This window comes from Schistocerca cancellata, chromosome 4, assembly GCF_023864275.1.
Source record: "Schistocerca cancellata isolate TAMUIC-IGC-003103 chromosome 4, iqSchCanc2.1, whole genome shotgun sequence".
Classification (NCBI taxonomy): domain Eukaryota; kingdom Metazoa; phylum Arthropoda; class Insecta; order Orthoptera; family Acrididae; genus Schistocerca; species Schistocerca cancellata.
Window position 1 is genome coordinate 859,148,754 of NC_064629.1, and position 27,433 is coordinate 859,176,186.

Genomic DNA, 27,433 nt, shown 5'->3' on the forward strand with positions numbered 1-27,433 from the left:
ATCAGTGTCCCATAAGAGTCTAGTGCAGCCAGTGAGCTCTGCAACCTGTGTGAATATCACACTGTCTTAGTAGCCACTCTGATCTGTTGAACTGCTACACATTATATATGTATTTTATGACAAGAGGATAATCTGACCTGAAACATGTGAATCAAACCAAGAAAATGAACTGAACTGGTTCTTGGAACATCTTCAGTGAATTTATACCATATAATAATCTGAACTACTTGACCAAAGGGAGAGTTCCTCTGAAATTACCAGTGCCGTATACCAACAGAATTGCATCCAAAAATTATGGGCACTAATGATTCAGATGATGTGTGCCTTGAACTCAAATCAGTCACAGTCAGTCAGTCAATCAATCAAACCACCTATCCTTTGAGCCAGCCATCCATCCAGAATTTCATCTTCTATTTATCTTTCCATGTTTGCATAACATCTGCTAAGCTGAAAATGAGGATTATCAGTTAACACTGTGCAAGGAGAGATGGACAAGTTTTGTACTGTCATAAATATAAGTTATTGAGCTTGTAATAACATAATTTAGTTTACCACATTATATGATTCAGGAAAGCCTGCAAATTTGTCATTTGTGATTTAAACAGTACGTATTATGCTGTAGGTACATACATCAGTGTGTGTTTTATGCCGCTTATTAAATATTTCACTTTTATTTATGAATTATTCGAGAAAATTTGAAGACTGTAAAGCTGAGTAGGTCATGTCTTTTGTTTTTGTGCAATAAATAGAGACAGTATCTTTTTTGTTTTGTAAATAAAAATGCCTTTTCTTGCTGCACTCTCATTTATTTTCCCAGAAGCATTTTGCCTTTACTCACTTAAAGGCATCATCAATGGAATCTATAATGATACAGTTATGATATACTTTGGTTTTGATATGTATTATTTGTAGATTATAAAACAGTTCACTGCTTGCTTTTTATGTAAATATATGATTACTTACAGTTCTTCCTGTTTTTAGTTGGCATCGGTGTTTCCTCTCATCTGGTCACATGGAGGTTGCACTACTGCTCTATTTACAATATATAAACATGTTTTTAGTGTTTAGAACATTTTTCTTCCCACTTTACATTTTGTTTCCACTTGTTGTTTTTATGCATTCTCAGCCTTCTGTCACTAGTACAGACATGTCCGCCCCCAGCAGCTGAATGGTCAGCATGACGGATTGTCAATCCTCTGGGCCCAGGTTCAATTCCCAGCTGGGTTGGGGAATTTGCTCCACCCAGGGACTGGGTGTTGTGCTGTCCTCATCATCATTCTGTCATCATCATTAACTGCAGGTCGCCAAAGTAGGGCCAAATCGAAAGATCGGCATCCAGCGAATGGCCTGCCGGATGGGATGCCCTAGCCATACGATTAAATAAAAGTATAGACATAACACTAATACATAACACTAATACAGACATAACTACTTTGAGTTCACTGTGTATCTAATCTTGTTTTTTTTTTTTGTGTGTGTGTGTGTGTGTGTGTGTGTGTGTGTGTGTGTGTGTGTTTTCCCATTTGATTTGAGTTTTGGTTTAAATGTTTTGTGGTGAGGTTCATGGAACTGTTTCCATTCATTGTACAGTAGTTTTTGCGTGACTTTAGACTGCTGCACCTGTCCTCCATAAGCAACCAAAGATCCACAAACTAATTCTTCCTGCGAGACCAATACTGGATTTCAGAAAATCCCCCACTTGCAAGCTGCAGGATACATGTTAAAATTACTGTCTGAAAATGTCAAAGTCCAAGGAGACAGAACCATTAAAAACACTACACAGCAAATACAACAAATAAAAGATATAAAAATACCAGACACAGCAACACTCATCTCATTTGATATAGAAAGCATGTATTCCAACATACCAATACCAAAAACAATAGAAATCATAGATAAGAACCTGAAAACACAGTTGACTCCCTGATGAACGGATTAAGGACATACATACATTAATAAAGCTCATAACAGAACAAAATTACTTCTTCCAGTTCATTAATGAATTTTATTTAGAAGAAATAGGAATAACAATGGGTCCCCAGTGTCAGGAGCCTTAGCAAATATTTCTATAAACCACATTCAACAGATCATTTTCACAAAAAGAGGGGCAGAAGAGTGCTTAATAGATGAACCACAAAAAATTGAAAAAAAAAAAAAAACAAACCAAAAGACATACTGGCATCAACAATGTACATAAAAATATAAAATTCACAATGGAGAGAGAACAGAATAACAAAATTAACTTTCTAGATATAACAATCAAAAAGCAAATCAATAAGCATATGTTTGAAATTCACTGTAAACCCACTGCAACAGACATTATCATCCCCCAATCCTTGAACCACCCATTCACAAAAGCAAGCAGCACTTTGACACATGCTCCACAGACTCAATTCAATCCTACTCAACAAAGAAAGGTACAAAAAAACTGGACATAATAATGCAGATAGCTCAAAATAGTGGGTACAATAGTAATATAGTCACAAAGCTAAACAACAAAATTAAAAGTAAAATAAAAGCAGAAAGCCCAAAACTACTAACATCATCACAACAGAACAAAACACAATCACTCAGTACCATAACAACTACACAAAATAATCAGGAAAATATAAGAGAAAACACAAGATGGTACACAATGACATACAAACACAAACTTACACATACAATCACATTTTCAAAAGACAGGGTATAAACATATAATACACAACAGGCAATTCTATCCAAAAATACACTCCAAAACTAAAATGAAACAGATATAACCAGAAAGCAGGTGTGTGTGTCATATACATCAATTACAGCGTAACTCTTGTGATGGCAGATAGAAAGAACACGTGAGAACCTGGAGGTATGGAACAAACCACTCCTCATTTGCAGAACACCTGAGAGAACACAATCACAAACCAACCATTAGAGAAGAAATTAAACTCCACCCGAACAGGCCATGTGAACGCTCAATGGTACCGACCAGACTCCATGTCATCCTCAGCCCACAAGCGTCATTGGATGCGGATATGGGGGGACATGTGGTCAGCACACCACTCTCCCAGTTGTGTGTCAGTTTATGAGACTGGACTCACTACTTCTCAATCAAGTAGCTCCTCAGTTTGCTTCACAAGGGCTGAGTGCACTTCACTTGCCAACAGTGCTTGGCAGACCAGATGGTCACCCATCCAAGTTCTAGCCCAGCCCGATGTTAGAGAAGATGACATAAAAACAGTTAGAATCAACAATAAAAAACACCTCCTAACCTTGCAAGAAAATTACCACATACAGAAAACCAAGGCAGAAAAGAAAACTGTTGAAAGAGCAAGTACATATACCAAACAACTCATTGTTTACACTAATAGATAAAATAATACAGTAACACTACAATATAATAATACATCCGAAATCCCTTTCCTCTCACTTGTCCATGGACCTCTTCACGAAACATTTAAACCAAAACTCAAATCAAATGGGAAAAAGAAAAAAATCCATGCATGTATACTCCCGCTCCCATGAATCTCTTGCTCTCCCTCTCCCATGAACCTCTCTCTCTCTCTCTCTCTCTCTCTCTCTCTCTCTCTCTCTCTCTCTCTCTCTCTCTCTCTCTCTCTCCATGAACCTCTCGCTCTCTCTCTCCCATGAACCTCTCGCGCTCTCTCTCTCTCTCCCATGAACCTCTCGCTCTCTCTCTCTCCCATGAACCTCTCTCTCTCCCATGAACCTCTCTCTCTTCCATGAACCTCTTGCTCTCCCTCTCCCATGAACCTCTCGCTCTCCCTCTCCCATGAACCTCTCGCTCTCCCTCTCCCATGAACCTCTCGCTCTCCCTCTCCCATGAACCTCTCGCTCTCCCTCTCCCATGAACCTCTCGCTCTCCCTCTCCCATGAACCTCTCGCTCTCCCTCTCCCATGAACCTCTCGCTCTCCCTCTCCCATGAACCTCTCGCTCTCCCTCTCCCATGAACCTCTCGCTCTCCCTCTCCCATGAACCTCTCGCTCTCCCTCTCCCATGAACCTCTCGCTCTCCCTCTCCCATGAACCTCTCGCTCTCCCTCTCCCATGAACCTCTCGCTCTCCCTCTCCCATGAACCTCTCGCTCTCCCTCTCCCATGAACCTCTCGCTCTCCCTCTCCCATGAACCTCTCGCTCTCTCTCTCCCATGAACCTCTCGCTCTCCCTATCCCCCTCCCCTGTGCCTTGAACCTCTCCCCCTCCCCTGTGCCTCGAACCTCTCCCCCTCCCACGAGCCCCTGTGCCTCGAACCTCTCCCCCTCCTACGAGCCCCTGTGCCTCGAACCTCTCCCCCTCCTACGAGCCCCTGTGCCTCGAACCTCTCCCCCTCCTACGAGCCCCTGTGCCTCGAACCTCTCCCCCTCCCACGAGCCCCTGTGCCTCGAACCTCTCCACAAAATATTTAAACCAAAACTCAAATCAAATGGGAAAAAAGTCCATGCATGTATACTCCTCTCTTGACCTCGGCTCTGGGGCCGGTTGGCAACATGTAAGTGTACATAAACAAACCAAACAGGATGAGATACACAGTGAACTCAAAAGTAGTTGTGTGTATATTGCAGTTATGTTTATACTAGTGACCGAAGACTGGAACGCATCAAAACAGGTGCAAATAAAATAAAAAGTTGGAATTAAAATGTTTGAAAAACGAAAAAAGCTTATGTTTCATTAATAGTGGCAGTGCGACCTACATGTGACCAGATGAGAGAAAACACAGATGCCAACTAAAAAACAGAAAGAACCGGAAGTAATCACTTATTTACATAAAAAGCAAGCAGTGAACTGTTTTATAATTTACAACTAATACATATCAGAACAAAAGTCTTATCATAACTTTATCGCTATGGATCCCACTGATGATACCTTAAACTGAAAAAATGTGAAATGAGTCTGGGAAAATAAAACACACCGCAGCAAGAGAAGGCATTTTTATTTACGAAACCAATATTTCTGTGCTTGCTGTGGAGGATGGCCATGCAAAGAAACTCAAGACAGTTTTTTATTTTTTTTATTTTTACACTACTGGCCATTAAAATTGCTACACCAAGAAGAAATACAGATGATAAACAGGTATTCATTGGAGAAATATATTATACTAGAACTGACATGTGATTACATTTGCACGCAGTTTGGGTGCATAGATCCTGAGAAATCAGTACCCAGAGCAACCACCTCTGGCCGTGATAACAGCCTCGATACACCTGGGCATTGAGTCAAACAGACCTTGGATGGCGTGTACAGGTACAGCTGCCCATGCAGCTTCAACCACAGTACCACAGTTCATCAAGAGTAGTGACTGGCGTATTGTGACGAGCCAGTTGCTCGGCCACCATTGACCAGACGTTTTCAATTGGTGAGATATCTGGAGTATGTGCTGGCCAGGGTAGCAGTTGAACATTTTCTGTATCCAGAAAGGCCCATACAGGACCTGCAACATGCGGTCATGCATTATGCTGCTGAAATGTAGGGTTTCACAGGGATAGAATGAAGGGTAGAGCCACGGGTTGTAACACATCTGAAATGTAACGTCCACTGTTCAAAGTGCTGTCAATGCGAACAAGAGGTGACCGAGACGTGTAACCAATGGCACCCTATACCATCACGCTGGGTGGTATGCCAGTATGGCGATGACAAATACACGCTTCCAATGTGCGTTCACCATGATGTCACCAAACATGGATGCGACCGTCATGATGCTGTAAACAGAACCTGGATTCATCTGAAAAAATCACGTTTTGGCATTTGTGCACCCAGGTTCGTCGTTGAGTACACCATCGAAGGCACTCCTGTCTGTGATGCAGCATCAAGGGTAACCGCAGCCATGGTCTTCGAACTGATAGTCCATGCTGCTGCAAACGTCGTCGAACTGTTCGTGCAGATGGTTGTTGTTTTGCAAACGTCCCCATCTGTTGACTCAGGGATCGAGACGTGGCTGCATGATCCGTTACAGCCATGCAGATAAGATGCCTGTCATCTCGACTGCTAGTGATACAAGGCCGTTGGGATCCAGCACGGCGTTTCGTATTACCCTCCTGAACCCACCGATTCCATATTCTGCTAACAGTCATCGGATCTCGACCAACGCGAGCAGCAATGTCACGATACAATAAACCACAATCACGATAGGATAGAATCTGACCTTTATCAAAGTCTGAAACGTGATGGTATGCATTTCTCCTCCTTGCACGGGGCATCACGTTTGTTTATGAGAAATCAGTTGGAAACTTTCCTCATGTCAGCACGTTGTAGGTGTTGCCACCGGCACCAACCTTGTGTGAATGCTCTGATAAGTTAATCATTTGCCTATCATAGCATCTTCTTCCTATCGGTTAAATTTCGCGTCTATTTTCATGGTGTAGCAATTTTAATGGCCACTAGTGTATTTATTTATTTATTTAGTTTTTGTCAGTATGTGTAAGTAGAGGTTATCTTTTTCTTAGTTCAATTTCCAAAAGGTAGTGCATAATTTAGTTTGTTTGTTTCACCAAGTCTGCATACAGGCCTAGTTGCATATTGGCCAAAATTTTTGTAAATGAGTTTTCCACTTCCTCGGTGATTTTACTTACTTAGATTTGCCTTAGAATTGTTACTTCAGGGTATGACGAAATGGATGCTGTGGTTATATTTTCCATTAGGGTGACTGTAGTGGCATGAGTGTTCAGCAGGTAAATAAGACTCTTTAGTGATTTTTCAGGATATGCTGTAGAGGTGGGAAGAGAGTGGAGCAGGAGGGGAACATTGTTGCCCTTCAGGCTTAATTAAATAAGGCAAGATAAGATCCAGACAGGTTAAGGGGGGAGGAGAGTAAAGAGCGATGTGGAGCGGCAACAGATAATAGAAGGAACAGCCCTAGGCTTGTTTTGACACATTGCAGTAAACTTTCAGCAAGAAATTGGAGGGTAAGGATGTAAGAAAGTTAGTAAAGAGAAAGTAAGGTTGGTTGTTAGGTAGTTATGTGAAAGCCAACTTCTGAGGATTCCCTTTCACTTTCTCGACTGTGGAATTGAAATTCAGTCAGAACTTCGCTCTGAATTCAATCTTTCTTGTACTAATGAATTAATTGGAATAAGAATGAAGCAATACTTTTTCACCAGCAGTGAATTTATTAATCAGATAGCCAGATATAACATATCCTTTTACAATTGTCCGATCATGTGCTTGCTATTCAAACAACTCTTGCTTTTTGTGGGTCTCACATCATTCAGAGAAGCTCTCCATACTTGGGACTTCTATGTTTGCATTTTTGTATAACCAACAAATTTAATACTTAAATATTCTATTAGCATAATACACACATTTCAATTTATTAAGATAATTATTTATATCTTTCTCTTAACAAATGATCTGTCAAAAGCCAAAGGTAGGGAGGGTTTGGTCGCTCTTATTGTCATTTAGTATTTATATGCAACCCTACTTCAGTGTTACTGAGTCGCATAAGCAATTTTCGTTTCAGAACTTTTTGTACTTTTTTGAATTTCATTTACAATTAGAAGAATTTATTTCTGCTTCACTAAAAACTTATTTACTCACTTTCACTTTACTTATTGCCACAAACAGAGTAAGAATATTAAAATCGTTAAATTTATCGGAAAGTATCTAAGCAAAATACTTCACTTTAGCAATTCTATTATATAAATCATACAGTACTTTTATCTTTACATTAAAAGTTAGTCCACAACAATTATTTTCAGACATTTTGCCTTACATGAAGCCCCATTGTACACTTCTTTATTAAATGTTCGCTTGTTGTCATGCTTTCCTTGATTTTGTCACTTTCTCAGACAACGAATCTGGTATTCAGTGATGAAAATTATTGCTTGTGGATACTCAAATGTTTTTATAACAGGTTTAATCAGAATAATCAGATACCAGGAAAGAAACCTATATAGGTGAATATTGGGAATAAAATAACAGGATGAAACAAATTTTATGTAACTTAATAATTATTCAAAAACATTAATTTTGAATTAATGGTTCATGCTTCTATGATTCTAATTATACAGTTTGTAAGGTGTTGGCTGTAGCCATTGGATGTGGCAGATAGTAATGGCAGCTACTCTGTCCATTGTATGATGTACAAATTTCTTGAAATATGGGCTAATTAATTCTTCATGGCACCATTTTAATGTCCATAACATAGCCGAACAACTCATACCAAAGCTGTAATAATTCAGCAGCCGTTATCCGAGGCTACTGTGCGTCAATTTCCAGACAAGGCATCGCCTGCTCCATCTGTGTGTTACTTCTTTCGCTGCTGCCGAGTGTTACTTCTTTCGCTGCTACCCACAGACTGTCTCTTCTTGTTCCCACTCTTTCTACAGGTAGCGTGCCATAAAACCAAGCCACCTTTCATGATTTCCACAGTTTACTTCCATACAGTACAAAAGCACTCCACCTTTTACGTAACACACATCCTACACATTGTCCCTAAGCCTGTACCATTTTATACAAATGACAACTTGCTCAAATGTATATATTTACACACTCAGAAATTTTCATTTCATTAATCTATGACAAAAAATTGTTTAGTAAATTATAAATTTCACAAAGATTTCTTTACATAAGTTACATACATACATACATTAGCAAAGCACTCTAACATCACATATATCATATTTTTCAAATAGTCTTTGCATATTGCAGTTATATTATGACAAATTTTAAATGGAAAAAAAATTATAAATTTAGATGACTGTAATATTGTTCTAAGAGCAGCACCTTTTTTAGGGTAGGGAGGACAGAAAAACAATGAAGTTTCAATAGATGCCAGAATTGTTACAACATGCAATTTGAGAAAGAAACTAAAGTACATAATGTTGGTGTACTGTATTCATATAAAAACTTATTAGTTGAAAATTTCCAGTGTTCACAGGAAACTTTGTTTCCACAAAGTTGCTTCACTTGGTGTAAAATGTCAGCATCCTTATTACATCAGAATAATTGAGGGCTAAGGTGTAAAAATAATGATTTACTTACTTCCATTTATGAAGTTGTCATCAAACGGAATGGACGTAATTTGCCTCTTTGGAGATCGTGTGACCACAGGTACACGGGTATGTAATGAAAAATGCAACATATTTATTTAAAAAAGCCCTTACTTATATGAAAACTATTGATGATGCTCGTATGGTGGCTGCTACCAGAGTAGAAGTGTTTGATGTTTCAAGACACAGGGTATTAAATTCGTACCGCATACAGGGAAAGCAGATAATCATCATCCATTAAGTCCCAATGCAGGCAAAGTATGTTTAAGTGATCATGACAAACAGCTATTTAAGTGGAATGTGACGAAAAAGGAGTGGATGGCAGCTGCAAAAATCAGTGTGGAACTGATTGTCACAGTCACACTTGCAAACCCTGTAAACACCAAAACAACACAAAGGGAACTCAGTAAGCAGGGAACTGGAGGATGGAGGGTGAGCTGGAATTCCAAAACCAGTCATCAGTGATGCAAATGCGTGTAACAGGAAAACATGGTGCTGAGGCCCTAAAACCGGGACTTCGGAGCAATGGGAGAAAGTCATTTGCTCAGATGAGTTTCATTACCCATTGTTTCCAGCTTATGGCAGACTTTCTGCCTAAAGAATGAAACATAGTTGGGGTTCATTGATGATTTGAGCAGCTGTATTATGGTATTCCATGAGCTGCATGGTTACTGTGCACAGTCGCATTACTGCCAAGGTTTATATGATCATGTCCATCCTATGGTACAAACTTTGTGCCCAATTGTGGTGCTGTGTTCCAAAACAGTGGCCCACATTAACACAACTTGCATCAACCAGGACTGATTTTGTGAGCAAGAGTTTGAATTGTTGTATCTCTCCTGGCCAACATAGTCACCAGATGTCAATAATATTCAGCCTTTGTGTTCTACTTTGGAGAGAAGGGTCTATGATCTTTATCCACATCCATCATAGTTATTTGAACTTGCCACTATTTTGCAGGAAGAATGATATGATTCCCTTGAAAACCATATTGGAGCTGTATTTATGCTTTTCGAGGTGACTGGATGCTGCTTTGAATCCCAGCAGGTTTCCTGCACTGTATTAAGCATGTAAGATTTTTAGTGTTTCCATATTTTTGTCCATCTCCTCCATATTGCATCATTTTTTTGGGTTAACTCATTAGGCCAAAGTAAATTTTTAATAGTTAAAAAGCATTTAATAAGAATTATCTGTGAACTTGAACATCATGTAGATGCCTATTCAGGTAATTGTGGGTACTAACTCCTGCTTCCCAATATATTTTCCTTAATGAAATTTGTCATAAATCATATATATGTCATCTTCATACCAACAGCTCTGTTTATTGAATAAATACTACAAATAAGAAGAATCTTTAAAGTCACTTTAGTTCAGATATGTGTCCATTATTCAAGAATACACATTTTTGGTAACTTGCCAGCAGCCTTAAAAGTCTAGCTACTAATGATAGTTCAGCTTATTGATCTTACTTCTGCACATCTTCAGTGCAGTAGTGTCATCAGTGTAAACAATTTTTGATGTGGAAGATGTATGGCTGTAATAATTGAAGACTTATGCACCTCATTGCAGTATACAAGGGACGACAAAAAGTAAGTTACACATTATTATGGCAGGCCAAGTAACTTTTCTTGAATGTTGCACTACACTTCAGAGTGACACAGATACATGATGCTGTTTTTCAAGATAGTCGCCAAGGCTCCATAAACAATGATCAGCATGTTCTACAATTGTTAAATTCCTCTATAAGGAATCTGCTCATTAGTCATGGAGCCGTTCGAGAACTTCTGTGTGAGTGTGATCATCACTGGAAAATCTATGATTACTGCAAATCAGATCCTTGATTCCATGGACAGTTTCACCTGTGGTAGATGTAGAAGCCCTTCTCTCCTAATCAGTATTGCCCAAATAACACCATTTCACTATTTCTTAATCTGACATTGCATTTGGCCCATATACCTCCAGAATTTCAGTGGGAATCTGTGTGGAAGCTAGACATTTTGCCCACAAGAACCGTACTGTCCCTCCTACTTCAACTTTGGAAGTGCATTTCCAATTGCCGTGCCACGTCACACACACACTGTGGTTCACGTGTTAATCCTGCCACAGCAAAACTGTCTCTGTAAGGGAACCCAAAACATGTACTCTCTTTTGACATGCTTTACTCTTGTTGTGCAGTGGTCTTAGTGTGGGATGACATGTATAACTTACTTTTTGAAGTTTTCCCTTACATTTACATATTTTTTGACAAGTATGTAAGCCTTTTAAAGGGAAATATGTTTGAGTTTTTTACTTACTCCACATCCACGAATATCATTTTACTTATGATGTTGTGCAAGGAACAAGAGCATCTACTTCCCCCAGTCCCTTGCATTAGAAAGTCATAGCTGGAAACTTGCTTTACATCATTTGCTTGGTTTCCAACCTCTATCTGGCCTATGCTAAGGCTGATTGCACTATCATTGTATATCCCTTACACACATCACTGCCCACTCCATGCACTGGATATGTTCACCTGTGAGAAATTCATCCACCAGAATACTTTCTTGTGGACCATCAGTCCTGTCCTTGGTATGAACATCTGAACCAACTGTAGCATTGGAAAGTTGCACATGTTTGTAGTATATAATATCTGTACCCATATGTTTTAACATTATTCCTCTGCTCAACGATGAAGGTGATGAGCTCTGTGCACCAGTCTAACATATTGTCTTCATATGCTAGGATTCTACCGCCTACAAAGTAGGCTCTTTCCACATTTGTCATTTTACAATCCATCATTTTCCTTCCAGATAAATGGGCGGTGAGATGACTCCTGCAAAGTGAAAGGGGATTCGGCAGTGAAGAACACATTTCTTCAATCATTTGTGGGCCAGTCTCAGTGCTTCTGACTTAACAGACAGGTCCATTTCTATATTTCTTCAACCTGCTTTTATGGCCTATAGGTAAATAGCTTGGAGTCTGATACAGAGTTTGTAATGAAACATCTTCAGTGGCAGCTGTAGCACTGACAGAGAAAGTCTTGGTTGCTTGTTGTTGTTGTTGCTTTTTTAAATTTCTTAAAACTGTGACTGGTCCTGTTGTGATTACTTTTAAGTAATCTTGCTTTGGCCTTAAGCAAATACTTCTTATTCTTGCTGCTGCTGCCAAAACCGTGACATAAAATTTACTGTCACGTAAAAAGCTACTGAGTCTACAGCCTGTCAGATATTCCTCAAGGGGTTTGAGGATTCAGGCTCCGCATATGACTGACCAAATAATATCTTTGTGGTGTTAGACTGTAAACTGCAGTATGCTACAATGAAAGTGCATTGATGACCGAGACATGCCGGATCTAACACACTGATTTTCTGCGTTTTTAAATCACTTGCCTGGTCAATGGAAGGAGTTCTGATGTGGTGGTCATTTACAGTGATTCTTGTGTCCTCCTTGCACTCTAGTGTATATTTTAAAATTGTCTTCCCTGTGTTGTGCCCCCCCCCCCCCCCCCTTTAGTTGCTAATTAATAATTTCACTAAGCAGTGCATTCCTTTTTTGTAGTTTAAGGACCATTTAAATGCTTCGCATGCAGCCTTCACTGCTGCCCTGCGATCACTCCAAAATCACTACTCGGGGCGTCTGGAGCGAACAGAGGAACAACGTGTTGCTATTCGCAAGTATCATGCACCAAAACTTGCACGACTTGCACTGGAAAGCACCTGCATGTGTGACATGATTCGTTTTGGTAAGTATTGATTGCGTAACTTGAGGGCATTAAGAAATGTGTAGCAGTCATTAAATTTGATGATGTTAAGTATTGTCACTGCGCACAATTTGAGTGTGAGTGTCTATGAGACTAGTGCTCTTCATAATGCAATTCCTGAAAAGATTGTTGATTACGGTAGTGGGACACAAATAGTGCATCAGAATATGAATAATTTTTAACTGTCATGCATTCAGAAAGCACATAAGAAAATTGCCAGAAATGACATTGTTCTTCACTTCTTAAAAGATCCGATAATAAAGTAATTTAGATGTGTAACACCATCAGTACAAAGTGGCTATCTTGTGGAAAGATTGAAACATAACTGCAGCCAGCAGAATAAAATAAGGTAATATTACTATTAAGTTGGATATGGAGATGGCCAATCGTTGTTTACAAACAGCAAGTATTTTTAACAAACGGTGTGTAAATGTAGTTAGGTAAACACGGTCAAGTAGTTGTTAGAAATGTGAGTGACTGGTTCAGTTTAATGTAGTTTAGTTTTTTAAATGTTCCTGGGAAGTCCTGGGTGGAATTTAAATAATAGAAGGAATAAAGCTAGTGACCCACCATATAGTTTAGGCATTGAGTGGTTCATAACCACATTAACGAGACTAAGCTTTTCAGATGATATCCTTCTTAAGAGCTAACAAGTTCAGAATACATGTAGATGGCTATGTTGCCTGGACTAACTAAATTTCCTAGGTGACTACATTGGTCCAGTGCCAGTGTAATGTAGTCATCTGGAAAAATATATGACATTTCGGGAGGAATAGTAAATATTTTAAGCTGTGCTATTAGAGACTAATTCAAGTAAAATATTGTGTATAACATGGGTCCAATTTGTATTGCTGACAGAGATACAGTGGATTACAAAGATAAATTTTCATTTAATGTGTGGTATGCCAGTTGCTACGAGTTTATCAGATAGTAATTTTGTTTCAAAATTCATGTTGTGAAGTTTTGCTTGAGTTTACATAATTCAGTTTTTCAACTGTGATGGTGATTTGTTAGCCAATTATTGGCTAGCTGCTTTTGCTGATGCTAAAATGATATACACGGTCAACGTGGAGATCTATGTTGGACTATAGCCTGTAGGTTCTTTTTGTTAGCAACAAATCAAGTGAAGTTATCAAGAGAATTACTAAGCGTGAGTTGGATCTGGTCACAGTATCACTGCTGATATCTGGTTTTCTGAGTTTGACCTCATCGATTTTGTGAAGACAAAAACGATGATGTATGTTGGAACTGTCAGATAAAATACAAGACAATTGCCATCAGATTTTGTTGGTGTAAAAGGGAAGAAACAGCACAACAGTGAGTTTGGTTTTAATGATTGGAAGACTTTGGTTTCCTACATACTGCACCAGAACACAAATTTGATTCTTGTATCTTTGCTTCATAATGATGATGCCATTGGTCCTGAATCCGGAGAGAAAAATAAACCAGAGGTAGCCACTTTCTAGAATTTAACGAAAGGTGTCATTAATACTGCAGATAAAATGTGTACTACTTACAGTATGAGCAGAAACACAGTGTTGGTCAATGATCATTTTTTAACAGTGTTGTGTGTGGGTGGTATCAACTTCCAGGGTATTTACCTTGGAAACCAACTAGAGCAACTATGTAGAAGAGTCTACCTAAAATCAATAGCACATCAAGCCATTCTTGGAGAGATGTACAGTAGTAGTATGAAGAATATTGGAATCCCATCCAGCTTGCAAAACTGACTGAAAAGATTTATCGCCACAGAAGACAGAGAGAAATCGACACCACTCTCACATCCTGAAAGACGTAGATGCACTACCTGCACTACAGAAATAGTTCACAGGAGGATGTCAAACTATGAACGTAAACAGTGCCACAACACAATAACCTTTTTCCTTGCAATTAAGTTCTGCCAACTTTGCTTCTCTGTGCATCAATGTGTTTCTTCTGATAATTCTGAGTGAGTGTGAAAGACCAGCACCAAGCATGCTAATGGAGATTTGCGATTGAGGCTGCTGCCTGGACCCGATCCAGAGTTCAGTAGCCAGGAGGCTCTTGTTTTGGCATTGTACTGTACCCTGCAGCAGACACTGCTGGATTTTCCTTTTATGGCACAGGAAGTCATGGACGCCTTTTCTGCTTTGTCAGTCCAGTTGGCTCAAGCATGCTACTCCTGCAGCAGATTTGATGTGCTGTTTGTTTTTTCTGCAGTGGGATCGTCTGAGCATTGTTCAAGGGCCCCTTATGCTTGCCATGGAGCGACAATGTTGTTGAGTTGTCGTCACTCCAGCTTTAAGTCCTTGCATACTCCAGATACTGCATGTTTCACTATGGGGTATGTCTTGTATGAAGGTTTTGATGTGGCATAACATCTACTGGCCGACGATTGATCATGATATTTAACGTTGTGCAGACATGCACGGTCTGTGCCCTGCTACATCAATTTTCCTCTTGGTCATTTCCAGAGCACTCTCACACTGGGGTGTGCATTTACTTTGTGAGCTGTTTTTGAGGGAAACAAGTGATTATTGATGGTTGATGTGTTATCAAATTTCCTGTATGTCTCCAAACTGTCCATGATGTCAACAGCAACTATTTACGCATTGCCAGTCATTTTTGCTATTGAGGGCTTTCCCTGCATCCTTGTCTCTGATAATGGTAGGCAAGTTGTCATGGGAGCTTGCAGAGCTTTGCATCTGCAACAGTATCCAACATCTGACTACCACCCTGTTCCACCTGGCTTTAATTCGGAAGTGGAGTGATTCAACAAATGTTCAAAATTCAAATGATAGAATCTGAGTCTGTCTGTCTCATCCTCCAACAATGCCATGTTTAGATTTCTTGCCATGTAGTGAGTGATGCTGGTTAACAGGTGCAGCCCTATGGAATGATAGCATTGGTGCCAGCCGTGGCATCTTTTTTAATTGTTGCGCACTGACCGGCATATCCCAGCCATCGTGGCTCACTATGTTTTTCTTAAGACAGTAATGTTTGGGGCCTGTCTTTTGGCTGGCAGTAGGGATGGCTGCTGGGTGTAGTACTGGACCACAAAGGTTGCCATTTGTTCATGGTGGAAGTCTGTCAGCTGTATCTGAATTGTTATTCCACTCAGTTGTGGCCAAGACCCGTCGGACCCTCGAAACCTCCATCTCCGAGACAGCTAGACAATGGAGTCATTCACAGCATTGTTCCGGTGGGAAGCTCCCAGTTGTCATTGCGTGCTTACTCACTGCTGCTCCCCATTGCTCACTCTGCCAATCTACCTTCGACTGCAGAGTGGGATGCTGTTGGGGATAACTCTCATGACTGTTAATGCAGAATCCATACAATTTGAACTGATGTCCTCCTTTCCCCACTCTCCAGTGAATGAGTCCTTGCCCCCACTGATGGCCGTGGACCAACCATTACCCCAGCCTCTGCAGTTTTCCACACCTGTGACTAAGCCAGCTGTGTTAGTGTCATCTCCTTCAGTGGTCAGTCCACTGCCAGAAAATCTCGCAACATCTTTAATTTTGCAGTGGAGGTCATGGAAGAAACCAGGCCATTATTTACCCAATGTGGTATCTTTATGGGGGGATTTATTATCCCTGCCAGTGGTTGTCAAGATGGATGCAGATGAGCTGGTGGTGTTGCAGAATGCAATTGTGTAGAGTTATGTGCATAGCATGATACGAGCAGAGCTACTGAGCCAGGTGTTTACTTGACAATGGCAATAGGCCTGGCCTGGCAGTTCTTAGATGGACATCAACTGCCTTGGACCTGGCCGTCACCTCGCACTGAGCTCTGTTTTTTCACATGTTTAATTTCTTTAGTTGCTAACGCTGGCTGCTCATCTCTATATGATTCTCGGACACCCTGCTCCCCAGAAAATTGAATGGCATGTCAGATTTCATTCTCTGTACCTGGGTTAAGCTCCCTGGGTTTGCAGTTGATCCACCATTGGCTAGTATCACTATATTTTGTGCTGACACTAATGGTTTCATGCCATTGTCACACCTGCATCACTTAATTGAATTACTTTCATTTTACTTTTGTTGTTGTTCACTTTACAACTTCTTTTCAAAAGACTGTCCACTCATTTCATTATACCTCTCAATCCTTTGCCATCTCTGAACGAATTTATATTGTCGTTGGCAAATTTTAAAGCTTTTCGTTCTTCTGCTTGAACTTCAATTCCTGTTCAGAAGTTCACTTAGGTTTCCATTACTGCTTGCTCAGTGTGCAGATTAGAGAACATGGGGGACAGATTACAACCCTGTCTCACTTCCTTCTCAATTTCTGTTTCCCTTTGTGAGTACACTCCTCATAGGTGTTGTCAGGATTGCAAAGAGGTATGGGCTTGTAATTAGTATGAGGTACTCAGGTTTAAAAAAAGAAACCATATTGGTTTATTTGCTCATGGGGATTATGTGGCATATAATGCCAGGGGTGAGAGAAGATTACACCAGTAGCCCCATAACCATATCGAAGGACAATGGAAAATTCAGAGGTGAAGGAACTAAGCCATTTAGTGTTTGCTCTAGATGGTGACTCAGAGCTGTGATTGAAGAATGTCTCTTTCTTCTGTTCCAAGAGCCATAATTCTCACAAGTCAGGTAACCCTGAGACGTTATTTGGTTGGCAAGGAAGCTCTGCTGACCTGATGATGGTTCGGCTTATTCCAGCATGAACCAGTTGATTGTTGTTACATCAGGAGAAGAGTGATGGATGAAAAAGGCCTCTTTATAAAATTTAAATAATAAAAATTGCTGGCATTTGGGACCTGGAGGCACTTTGCATGTCTACTCCCCTCTCCCTGAAAGAGTTCATCATCGGTGAGTGACTATGACAATCTCATTGGGGCTTTAGATCTAGAGGGGAGGGGGAGATGACAATATTTGATTTTCATTTAAGAATCCAATATTTCAAATCTGGGAATGTAAGTATGATTATTGCATCACTGTGCGGTGACACAGTTGTTAACATAGGACTGATGGCGGTTGCATTACAAATGTAGCTGAAGCTGGTTTCAGAGACAGCTTTGAGATGTAAAAGCATCTGAAACACTCATATGACAAGGATTAAGATGTAATGTAAAAATAATCAGTACATGTGTACAGGTCTTTACTTAATTAGTGAAGGAAGTAAATGATTGGTTTCTAGTGTTTTTAAAGAAGATAACAGATCTGATGTGATTTGTAATAGAATAGAGGCAGCACGTCATTGAAAGACCTCCTCGTCAGACTACAGTCAGTTTTTATTTATTTTTCAATTTTTTTACTTTATTTTTTGAAGGTTACGTGGGCACACAGTGTCCAGTGTCCTCCCGCTGAACAGGTAACCACCAGGGTAACACCATTTGGTTGCCGACCTTACGATAAGGCACGTCAAAGTCACAGAACAGAGTTTTAAAATGCAACAGTTCTAACTGTAATTGAAAGTAAAATTTACTTAGAGTTTGTTAGCACCACGGATTATATCTTCAAGTAACATTTTAATGACTTATTAACCAAAGAAAAGTTGCAGAACTGAAAGTATATCAGTTTACGGAAGGAACCAAGTCAACTACTTGATTAACTCTTTCTGTGCATCAATCAGAATGACATATGAAGTTCAATGTATTTGATTAACAAAAGAATAAATTGACAGTTGCAAAACAGTATGCTTCTCATTACATGGATGCATGTTATAATCGTATAATAAATAATTTACACCAAGTACCTGAGGAGGAATTCCTTCAATCCAAATTTATGTTATTGCAAAAGCAAGGAAATGAAGTTAAGTTAAACTAAATAGAAAGATAGTAAAAATAACCCATGATGATGTCAAACAAACAAATAAGCACAGTAATAATAGACAGTTGTTTGACTGTCACAAAAATAAGCTGTTCATAATACAAATACAACAGTACAGTTCATGAGAGTAGAAAAATAAGTTGTCATTAACTTTTGCAGTGAAACTTTGCAAGGCACATGGTCAGCTGGAGTGGTTGTAAGTGTTCTACTACATACATTGCATGTGAAACATCACTATATAGTAACAGTCAGTATTAGAATAGCAAACAGGGCGTGAATCACTGCGGGAACAGTTAAATTAAGTAAAATAGGGTAGAATATGGATGGTAGCTTGATTTAGTAAAATTTGTTGGTGCTCCTGTGCCATAAACTAATCCAAGGTCTTGAAAAGTTCAGTACTGTTAGTATCTGGAAGAACTGATAAGGTAGGACGAGTACTGAAAGAGAAATTAAATTCCGGAATGGTTCACTAGTGCCATTCAGAGTTTCTTTCAACTGTGTGGAGAACCAAAATTCATGCCCCATGATATAGCAGTAGAATACTTTGATAAGAAGTCTGCTATTATGCAGCATTACTCACTGTACATAGGGACTGAAATTTGGATTTGAGCACGTAGGTGAAACATGAATGGGTTATGGGATGATGCTGTGTAACAAAGTCTGCATTAATACTGCTATCAGTTGGGGACCAGTTGAATTTGTTAGGTATGATAAAAACTGTCTTCAGTATGCTCCAACAATAAATAGAATCCATAAAAGATGCTGAATTGTGTCACCAATGTCTAATGGTAAATTGGGTGTGCGGAGTGGTGCTGGGTTGCACTTAGTAAATGGAAGTTGAACTATAGGTGGTTCCGGTCAGTGGCGAGTGAGATCTTATTTCTACAGATTCATTCAAAACAAAGCAGCCGCCTTCTCCATGTTAATGGCTTGTTTTATAGAACAAGTTTTCAGATTCCATAAACATCTTTGAACATAACTTCGCCATACCATACAGTGGTGAGAACTATGTAGCAACAGTGTCTTAACACATTGAAATAATGCAGACATATGGTAAAGCCATTCAATATTTGAGGCAGATAATAAAATGTAGAGGAATAAGTAAAAGAACAAACGAGGTGGAAAGGACCTATCAGTTAATTTTGGGATAATAGAGAGGGGTATAACACACAAATGTAAAAGTAATGACATATTAGTAGCACAGGAATTTGCTAGTCATGTGGAACCAGGGTACAACCACATTAGAACACAGTGGCCTGCATTGGACAAAAAGCATCAGCTGTGTGGATGGCGATGACTAAGTTGAGATGTCGATAAAAGGCAGGCTATTGTCCATAGCAAGAATCCAGCGGAGAATAAGTTCCCTAAAGGCAGTAGTCAAACTAACACATTTAAGAAACTATAAGGCACAGAGGTAACTTTACAAGAATGGCATAAATGCAACACAGAATAATCAGAATGGCTGAACAATAGATTGACATTGCAAATACTAACTCTCACTAACCTCCCACCTAAGGCTTATGCTAAAATTTATTCTCAATCCCTATACTGCAAATTGTATGGAGTGGCAGAATGTTAATCATAGCAAGATGAACTTGTCTGTTGCTATGTAACAATTTAAGTCCCCATAGGCTTTTGTTAAAACAGTTCTTTCTGAGTTTTGCTCGATGTCGTTTCTTTTGTTCCAATAAAGTCACAGATCTGACTAGAATGGGGTACAATACATCCCAATCTGTCTTACACAAGCAATTTTGCTTTTATAGGTGATGTAACTGAGATACAGTATATGTAAATTTTACTTTCAGGCTGTTCTTTTTCTTGGTATTCTGTTATCTCCTCAGTATTTACTTTTAGTACTGTAGTGAGTATTATACCCCGAGGAATTACAATATCTCTGCTTCCAAAATTATATATATTCATTGGAAAAAATTTACCCTCTTCTGCCACACTCATTAGAGATAAACAGTGTTTCATATACATCTGTTTACTGTCCCAAACTTCAGTTGTTGTTAATGGACCCACTGAGAAAATATTTCCTCCAAACAAATTTTTCTTTACATCTATCCAAAGAATTTTCCTGGTACCATCCAATATTTCCTTGGTTTTATTTAAATTCAGTGCTGTGATACATGGTTAGTTGGGTTGTTGGAATGTGGCCATTTGTTCTGGATTACCTCGCATCCTTATAATGGGAACATTGCCAAAATGGTGAACATTTCCCCCAATTTGACCTTCTTGTGTTCAGAAGGTAACTATGCCTTGAAAAGGACGCAGGAAATCACTGCCTAAAATGGCATCAGAATTGTGGTTATGCATCCAAACCACTTCAAATATGAATTGGTACTTCCTTTCACCTGTTTCTAACTCCACATATTGTGAACATGTTGGGTAAATTATCTTTTTCCCCAATCCATTCACTCTACAACATGTCAGTTTTAATTCTCTACCCCGAGTAGACATAACGAACAAAACACTTACTTCTACATCTGTATAGGTGATAAAGGTAGATTGTCTGCTGTTGATTTTACCTTGCAAAGTTGTTTCCCCCTGAGCATTCCGTACCTCTTACTGGATTTGCTTTGTAGAAGGGGACCAAGGGACACTGACAGAACAGCTCCTGTACATGTTTCCCATATTTCCGTTCCTTTGGTTAGCTGAGCGGTGCTGTAGAGACCAACAGTTCGCTCTCTCATGTCTGATCTTTCACAATAGGCACATGCTGGTGCCAAGTACTCAGGAACCTTGTGCCTGGGTGTTTGGAACAAGTGCAGTACATTCCAACAATGAATGCACATCTAGCGGGGTTCACATTGGTGGAAGATTGGACAAATTGCCGACACACCTTATGTAAGCACACTTCACCTCAGCACCTACCTGTGGGTCAATCCCATTAATGAATACATCTACTCAGTGATCCTCTGCTCTGCTGTGTAGTACCTCATTCCTTTATTTATTTTTAACTATACATATGTATGACATGTCACAGCTCTTACTCTGTCAGCAAAGTGCTCTAAATCCTCTCTGGAATTTTATTGTATGGTGGGACATTGGTCCTTATAAAAGCTAACACTATGCTTATCTCAATATTTATCCACTAGCTCTTTAGTAAGGACATCAGGTGCGTTGATATTTCTGAGCCCTTCCACATAATTTACATAAACGTGTGCCTCTCCTCACGGTTTAAGATTGGTGACTCCTACCCAGTTTCACTACATTTGTTGTATTTTGTATGAAAGTGTGGCCATTTTTGCCTGGTTTACCCACAAACGTGGGGACCTGTGAACCCACTCAAACATCATTTACATGCCAGGATGGAACCAGCTGTGGGAATCCTGGAAATGAAGAAGTGATGCTAGCTGCAGGAACACTGCACTTGTAGGGTTGCATTTATTAACGCTTCATTAGGGTGCCTTTGCAGATCTTCTCTCTCCACCTAGAGTTTCTCAAGCCTTGTCTGCATATCTGGATCCCTCTACAGCTGTCCCTGTGACCTGGTAGTGGGCATCACTTTAAACTACACAAATCAGTACAAACAAAAAGTCTTTCACGGCAGTTCTAGATGATGTCTGGGGCAGCATCGGATTCTGGTGATGCCATATAAAGTTAGAACTTACAAATTATTATTATTATTATTATTATTATTATTATTATTATTATTATTATTATTTAATGTTTGCTTATGCAGGTCATTCAAAAGCCTCTCCGTAATCTTCTCTCTCCTCCCACACTTTCTCCCATTATAGCCCTCTTCATTTCTCATCATCCTTCACCTGGTCTCTCCATCTTGTTCCTGTTCTTCAATTGGTCATCTTTCAGATGCTGTCCATTCTAGAACTCACCTTGGAATTCTTTTTTTCTGATTCTTTTAACATGGCCAATCCATTTCAGCCTTTTTTTTCCATAGTTTCTTGTAGAGTATTGATCTGAAGTGTGTTTCGTATTGTTTCATTTCTTATGCTGTGTCTTTTTGCCTTACCCATGACCTCTCATAGAAAGTCCATCTCTGTTGCTTGTATTCTATGCATGTCTTTCCTTGTTCAGGTCCAACAGTCTGGCGCATAGATCAGAATAGGTAGATAATATGAATAGCATATCAGGATCTATTCTTTGGCAGGTATTTTCCAATTCCTAATTATGTCCAATTCCCACTAATAAAATTTTGACCAATTTTATATTCTTTCAAAAATTTCATCCTTGTTGTTTCCATTCTTGGTTAATTTACTTCCTTGATGCTTGAAAGCATGTACTTCTTTAATAATTTTTCCATTTCAGCTTACATTCTTCATTTTTTCATTTCCCTGCTGATTTTCATTACTTCAATTTAAGCTTATTTCCTTATCTTCATCTTCAGCTACCTTCTCCAAGTATTTAGTTATTCTTCCAATTTGTGCACATTGTCTCCCCATATCATCTGCTATTGACCCTTGGTGAACTTTCCATATGATGATGTCTATGACTGTTTTGAAGAGCACTGGTGAGAACACACTTTCTTGCTGAATACCTGTATTTGATCTAAACCATTATCATTTTTTGCAGTTTGTTATAACACAGTTCAGTCATTTGTTATACATATTTCTGATTCTGAGTTGCATTCTGTTTTACAGTTCCAGTCCATTCATTCCTTGCCATCTCTCATCCTTTCTAACAATATCATAAGCTTTTTTTATATATCTATGAATGCAACTAAGGCTTCTTTCCCAAATTCTGCATTTCTTTTCTACAACCTGTCTAGCTGTAAGTATAGCATCTATAGTTGATCTTCCAGGCCAATTGTTTTTATCTTAATTGTGGTTCTATGTTGTTGCTTATTTTCTGTAAAATTATCTTTTCATAAATTTTTGTGCAATGCTACAGTAATACTATTCCTCTGTAGTTCTTACAAAGAGCTTTTCTATCCTCCTCAAAAATAGGTATAACTGTCCTTGACAAATGATCAGTGATCTTTTTATAGGTCCATACTGTCTTCATTATTCTATACAACTACCAAATTATGGTATGTCCTGTGGCTTTGATCATTTCAACTGTGATGTCATCCAGTTCAGGAGCTTTGTAATTTTTATTTCCAATATAGATCTCCTCTATGTCCAACATCTGCACATTTTCTCATTCTATTTCACCAGGTTGTTTATACAGCCTTGTGTCTGCAATTATGTTATTTCTTTCATCTTCTTTTATTTCATTATGTTTGTTTGTATCATCTTGTCCTTCATATATGGTGTATGGATGTGGCCACTCTTTCACCCAGTGGGCAGCCAGGTGTTGGTGGGTAAACCCTAAGGCTTACTGACATGAGGGAATGCATGTTGGGCACTGACTATCTAGTGCGCAACAAAATATTGATGCAAAAACCTAGGAGATGCCTTGCAAGCCATTGGTAATATACTGTGGTTGCTTTCAACACTCAAATACAGATTTGCAAATAATGTTTCTAAAGCTTTAAATGTAAGTGGGTCTGCATCCTCGTATTTCTATTAGTATTTTGACAGCCTCAGTTTCAAAAAAGTGAAAGCAGGTTATTGATACACAGATTAGAGAAATTTTTAAAAAGACACAGTAAGAATTAATGTGGAAGAACACGGAGAAGAAAATGTGAGAATTCCTTAAACATGTGTCAAATGGTTACTGGGGAAACTTCAAAGCAGAAAATGTCAAAGAACCTTAGATGTTCTACTGCACTCATATAAACAGCTGAAATGTAACACGTCACAAGAAAAGGCATCTTTTGCTATCAGGCTTTGATTTCTTCCTGCCACATTGTGGTGATGTAAGTGATAAACACAGTGAGTGCTTTCACATAAGTATTTCACATATGATTCAAAGATGAAACTGAAAATGAAATGCTACCATGTTAAGTGGTTATTCTTTGATGGGAGAAAGGTATGCTCCTGCAAAAGAGTTCCAGAGGAAGCCAGAAAGTGATACTCTGAAGATATTTGATAGTTTTTCATCTTTACTGCTTAGGTACATACAATAAATGTCACTATCTAGAAAATGAGAACAAATCAATAAATTTTAGGCTTCATTTTTGGGTTCTTTGGGTCAATAAGATGACACATCATTCCATTCAGGGTAACACTGAAATACTCAACATTTGTAGGACAGTTTAACTCTTGTCACTATTTTGCAACTATCAATTGTCAGCATCTGCTTTCGTTGATATTGGGAGGCAACATAAACCTTTAACAATAAAAAGTACATAAAGTGAAGGACAAGGATAAATAAGACCAGGACCAATAATTAGTTTGAGGGACACTTCCCACTTGAGGGAAACTAATTTTGTGTAGGGGTGGAAGGGGTGGATGAAGATTGCATATGTTGTGAAACAGCTATTCAGTTCTTGCAGTCAGGTCTTCCACATTGATATGAAACATGTATGAAGTGGCATTAAGATGAACCAGTATATTTCATAGGTTAGACTGGTGACAGCATACTACTTTGGAAAGGGAAGGAAGAATTTCAGAAAGAGTATTTTTCATTTTGGGGTACAATGAAAGGCAGTATCAGTGTAGTCTGTCTCTCAACATATGACATGCTTTGGGATTACTTAATTGGCTGTGGGTATTCTTCCACAGCAGCACTAAAAGTTCTTAGTCTCATACTGAGAAAATGGTTTGACTCATTATCTGAAGTAGGAAGGGAAGCTGTAGGTCACAGTAGGGTGCAGCAGTTTTTTGGATGGTACCAGGTCACAAGTATTGTGAAACTAAGTGCCAGCCTCAGCTGGGGGACAGAGGACATAGGGAACTTGTGTAAAGATTTTGACAAAAAGGATCAGGTTATCATAGTAAGTGGAACATGAAACAGCCTGACTAAAGACAATGTTGGGAGTGATCTCTATGAAATAGGAGTAGCAATTACACACACATTTGGGGCTTGTGGAGGTCCTACAGCACCATGACCAGCCCTGGCTTAACACTGCTGTGAGCCATGTGTACACTGAGTTGAGTAGGCTGCTGCTGACTGAATGGAATCTCATGAGAGTCAAGTGTCTGTTGCTACAATTGGGAGGTGGGGATGTACTAGACATGGCCTACACAGGAATAGGAGAGGGAAAGATAGGTTGGCTGAGCTTCTTGAAGATAATATAAGGGGGACCACCATTGCAAATAGCAAGACCCATGTCAGAGAATCAGGATTCAGGCACCCTATTTTGAAAGAAGTGGAAATAACAGAAGAACCCCACAAAATGCTTAAGAATGCACAGGAAAGTGAAGTTAGCTTATTTCTTCAAAATATTAGAGGATTAAGTCATATAAGGTAAAACAGTTACTAGTCTGTTTGGAAACTTTAGTGTGCTATGAAAAGGCAGGCATCCTTTGCCGTTCTCAGCACCATATAACCACGGGGTTAGAGGAATAAAATTTAAAAGATTACACTCTAGCATCTTACTCATGAGAACTAATATGAGAAAAGAGGGAATTATTACATATATTAAGGCAGAACAAAACTTCAAAATATTGAGACAGTAGATTTTGTAGTGATCAGGACACAGAGGTGTGTACTTGTGAATTGATAGTGAAAAGTAGTTCAGTTTTAATTCTAACTGTATGTAAATCCCCAGTAGGAAATTTTGAACTGTTCATGATGAATTTGTATTTCTCAGTATGCTATCTGTCGGAGAACACAAGCAGTTAACTGCCTGTGATGATTTCAGTGTAGATTTTTTAAAAGTGTTGTGATAGGAAAAATAACCTTAACCTTATTGGGACCCTACAGTGTAATCTCAGTAATTAACTTTACAACACGAGTGGATAAATATAGTAGGGCCCTAACTGATTGTTTTCTTTGATGAAGCTCAGAACAAGAAAATAACTGTATACTCAGTAACAAACACTCTGTCTGATAATTGTGCACAGTTAGTCTAGATAAATAAGATACTGCCTTATAGTATTCATTCTCCTAAGTGTAAATCAGGCAGAGTAATTAATCACTCCAGAAAAAATGTTTTTAAAAGTAGGTTACAAGAGACCTAGGATGAAATTTATGATGGACTAAATGCTGACATAAAACTTAATCTATTCCATGGTAAATTCATATCGTTATTTAAAAAATATTCTCCACATGAGCTAATCAGAAAGGACATTAGACAGCCATGTAAAAAACCATAGCTCATTCAACAGATTAAAGTATCTTGTGAAAGGAGATGTGAAACGTATCTTTTTGCGGGAACAAGTAGAGATCCTGCATTAGTTGCAGACTAGAAAATATAATCAGAATTACTAAGAAAGGTTATTAAAGAATCAAGGAACATGCTTACAGCTATGTGAATGCAGTGAAATGAGAGATAGGACAACCTGCCAAAGACCAGGATGACATTGCTATTAAATTAAATGGAAGAGCTATAAATGAGGATTCAAAGGTCGCAAATGTTTTCAGTGATCATTTCTTAAATATATTTGAAAATATGGGAACAAACAATGCAAGAGAAAAATCACAGCAGCATGTTCAAAAAGTAATTCTCATAAAATTCAGTTATATGAATGCTTCACAAACTTCTCCTTCTGAAATTAAGAAAGTTATACATTCTCTCCAAAGCTCATCTGGATTTACTGGTGTTTTCAGCAGAGTACTTAAGATTAGGTCCCATACAAGAAGCCCAGTCTTAACTGGTATATGTAATGTATCATTAACTGAAGGCATTTTTCCAAAGAGATTCAAATGTGCCATTATTAAATCCCTCAATAAGAATTCCAAAATTTTTGAGAAGGTGATGTATACTGGAACAGTATCCTTACAGTTTGGATTTCAGAAGAGTTGCTGTACTGAGAATGCCATGACCACATTCATTCACCAAATTCTACTACCATTAAATAAGAAAGTAGCACCAATTGGTACTTTCTGTGACCTATCACAGTCACAGTATTATCCTCCATAAACTGATGTTTTATGAAATTTATGATGTAGCCAACCAGTGGATGTCATATCTAACCAGAAGAATGAAAAAATAAGTT

General features: G+C 38.8%; 1 protein-coding gene across 1 annotated transcript in view; it reads left to right on the forward strand.

Moving 5' to 3' along the window:
• The window catches only part of LOC126184989 (dual serine/threonine and tyrosine protein kinase-like), a 295,254-nt gene that overhangs the window by 201,671 nt on the left and 66,150 nt on the right, over positions 1–27,433 (forward strand). The window contains exon 10 of the mRNA XM_049927698.1: positions 12,519–12,702. Within this exon, the coding sequence (XP_049783655.1) occupies positions 12,519–12,702 (184 nt within the window). The remainder of the gene's footprint in view (positions 1–12,518; positions 12,703–27,433) is intronic.